General features: G+C 35.6%; 1 protein-coding gene across 2 annotated transcripts in view; it reads left to right on the top strand.

Moving 5' to 3' along the window:
* The window catches only part of LOC106467393 (zwei Ig domain protein zig-8-like), a 38,795-nt gene that overhangs the window by 5,993 nt on the left and 30,392 nt on the right, over positions 1-2,410 (top strand). For both annotated transcript variants that reach the window (XR_002612410.1, XM_022395569.1), the window contains exon 2: positions 1,471-1,661. Coding sequence is in view for 1 of the 2 variants with exons in the window: in XM_022395569.1 (XP_022251277.1) it covers positions 1,471-1,661 (191 nt within the window). In the remaining variant the exon portion in view is untranslated. The remainder of the gene's footprint in view (positions 1-1,470; positions 1,662-2,410) is intronic.

Genomic DNA, 2,410 nt, shown 5'->3' with positions numbered 1-2,410 from the left:
TAAGCCAAATTTAGTACGCTAGCTCTTACATTTCTCTCAACAGTGAGCCAAATTTAGGACGCTAGCTCTTACATTTCTCTCAACAGTGAGCCAAATTTAGGACGCTAGCTCTTACATTTCTCTCAACAGTGAGTCCAACTTAGGTCGCTAGCTCTGACATTTCTCTCAACGGCAAGTCAAACTTAGATCGCTATCTCTTACGTTTCTCTTAACGGCAAGTCAAACTTAGATCGCTATCTCTTACGTTTCTCTCAACGGCAAGTCAAACTTAGATCGCTATCTCTTACGTTTCTCTCAATACTAAGTCAAACTTAGATCGCTATCTCTTACTTTTCTCTCAACAGCAAGTCAAACTTAGATCGCTATTTCTTACATTTTTCTCAACGGCAAGTCAAACTTAGGACGCTAGCTCTTACATTTCTCTCAACGGCAAGTCAAACTTAGATCGCTATCTCCTACTTTTCTCTCAACGGCAAGTCAAACTTAGGTAGCTTGCTCTTACATTTTTCTCAACGGCAAGTCAAACTTAGGACGCTAGCTCTTACATTTCTCTCAACGGCAAGCCAATCTTAGATCGCTATCTCTTACATTTTTCTCAATGGTAAGTCAAACTTAGGACGCTAGCTCTTACATTTCTCTCAACGGCAAGACTAGAGGGAAGGCAGCTAGTCATCACCACCCACCGCCAACTCTTGGGCTACTCTTTTACCAACTACTCTTTTACCGTCACATTATAACGCCCCCACGGCGAGCATGTTTGGTGGGATGGGGATTCGAACCCGCGACCCTCAGATTGCGAGTCGAGTGCCCTAACCACCTGGCCATGCCGGGCCGATAGTGGAAAAGAGAAAATAAGATAATAATATAATGTAAAAGTTAAATTGAATATTATTGTTTTCAAAACCTTCAGTTAAATTTGGGTAAAGGCTGTAAACAAAACAAAGTGGAAAAATATTGATGATTGTGCAATGTGAGTTCAGACATAAATGAAAATATTTCCTTCAAAAAGTAAGACTTTAATAATTTGTAAGTTTGGGAAATGGCATCAAACAAGATAGTTAAAGAATACTGGTGCATGAAAAATTTGGAAGAAAAATACAAACTCCGAAATGTGAACTGAATTAAGCTTGGGAAACGGGAACAAACTACGGGAAGAAAAATATAAATCAAAGAATTCGGATAATGAAATAATTCAAATAGTAACACAGAAAAAAAATGAATCCTAGAAGTTAAATTAAAACTATTTGCTTTTTAAAAAGAATTAAGTTCGGGAAATGGGAACAGACAAATCAATTAAATAATTGGTGGAGTGGTGTAGCTATATAAGTAATTAAAATAATGGAGACGTTTGACTGGCACATTGAGGCCTCTGTGAATCATAAGGGAACCTTAGAATCCCGCAGCGGATAGTATGAAATGATTTAATGTTTAGTTTTAGTTGAATAAATAAATTTATTATCCTTCGTACAGAACGATCAACAGAAGGCAGCATAGTCTGGCAGTTTGAGTCATGGAAAAAATGGGCCACAACTGAAGAACTGGAAATATCTATAGCCGATAGCTTTCATCCTCATTTCTATGAAAAACAAAAAAATGTCACTGCACAGCAAGGACAAACTGTTTATCTTCACTGCATTGTGAAAAATCTCGGAGATAGGACGGTAAGCCTAAGTTTAATCTCATACCAATCAGAATTTGTTAACAGTTATTAACTTTAAAAAAGGAACTATATAAAATAATACGTCAAATTTCTCTCGTGGTTTTAATCTACAGAAACATTAGCAGTAAAAATGTAAACTTTACATTATCTTCTTAATCTGCTGTTCTGTGTTCTTTTTATACGAATACAGACTTAATTTGATACATACAGACGTATGATACATACAGGAACACATGTTGTATAACTACTTATATCTTGGTTGTTACTTATTGTATGATACATACAGAAACACATTTTGTTTAACTACTTATATCTTATATATTTATATCTCGGTTGTTACTTATTGTATGATACATACAGAACACATGTTGTATAACTACTTATATCTCGGTTGTCACATTAAGAATGCCTTTTTAAAGGTAATTGTTTGATTTCGTTCATACCTGTTTCTCAGAACATTCACTTGATATCATACTTTTCAAATATCTCGCTATACACGCGCTTAATACTTTCAATATGCAGGGACAATAAACTTGAGTTTCGTCCTGACTAAGGGAGTATAGTTTTACTTACCGATAGAAGAGTGTGTTATTCTGCACTGACTAAGGGAGTATACAGAATAACACACTCTTCTATCGGTAAGTAAAACACTGACTAAGGGAGTATACAGAATAACACATTCTTCTATCGGTAAGTAAAACACTGACTTAGTATACAGAATAACACACTCTTCTATCGGTAAGTAAAACA

Source organism: Limulus polyphemus, unplaced genomic scaffold, assembly GCF_000517525.1.
Source record: "Limulus polyphemus unplaced genomic scaffold, Limulus_polyphemus-2.1.2 Scaffold2597, whole genome shotgun sequence".
NCBI classification, from domain to species: Eukaryota; Metazoa; Arthropoda; class Merostomata; order Xiphosura; family Limulidae; genus Limulus; species Limulus polyphemus.
This window is presented reverse-complemented; position numbering and strand designations above follow the sequence as displayed.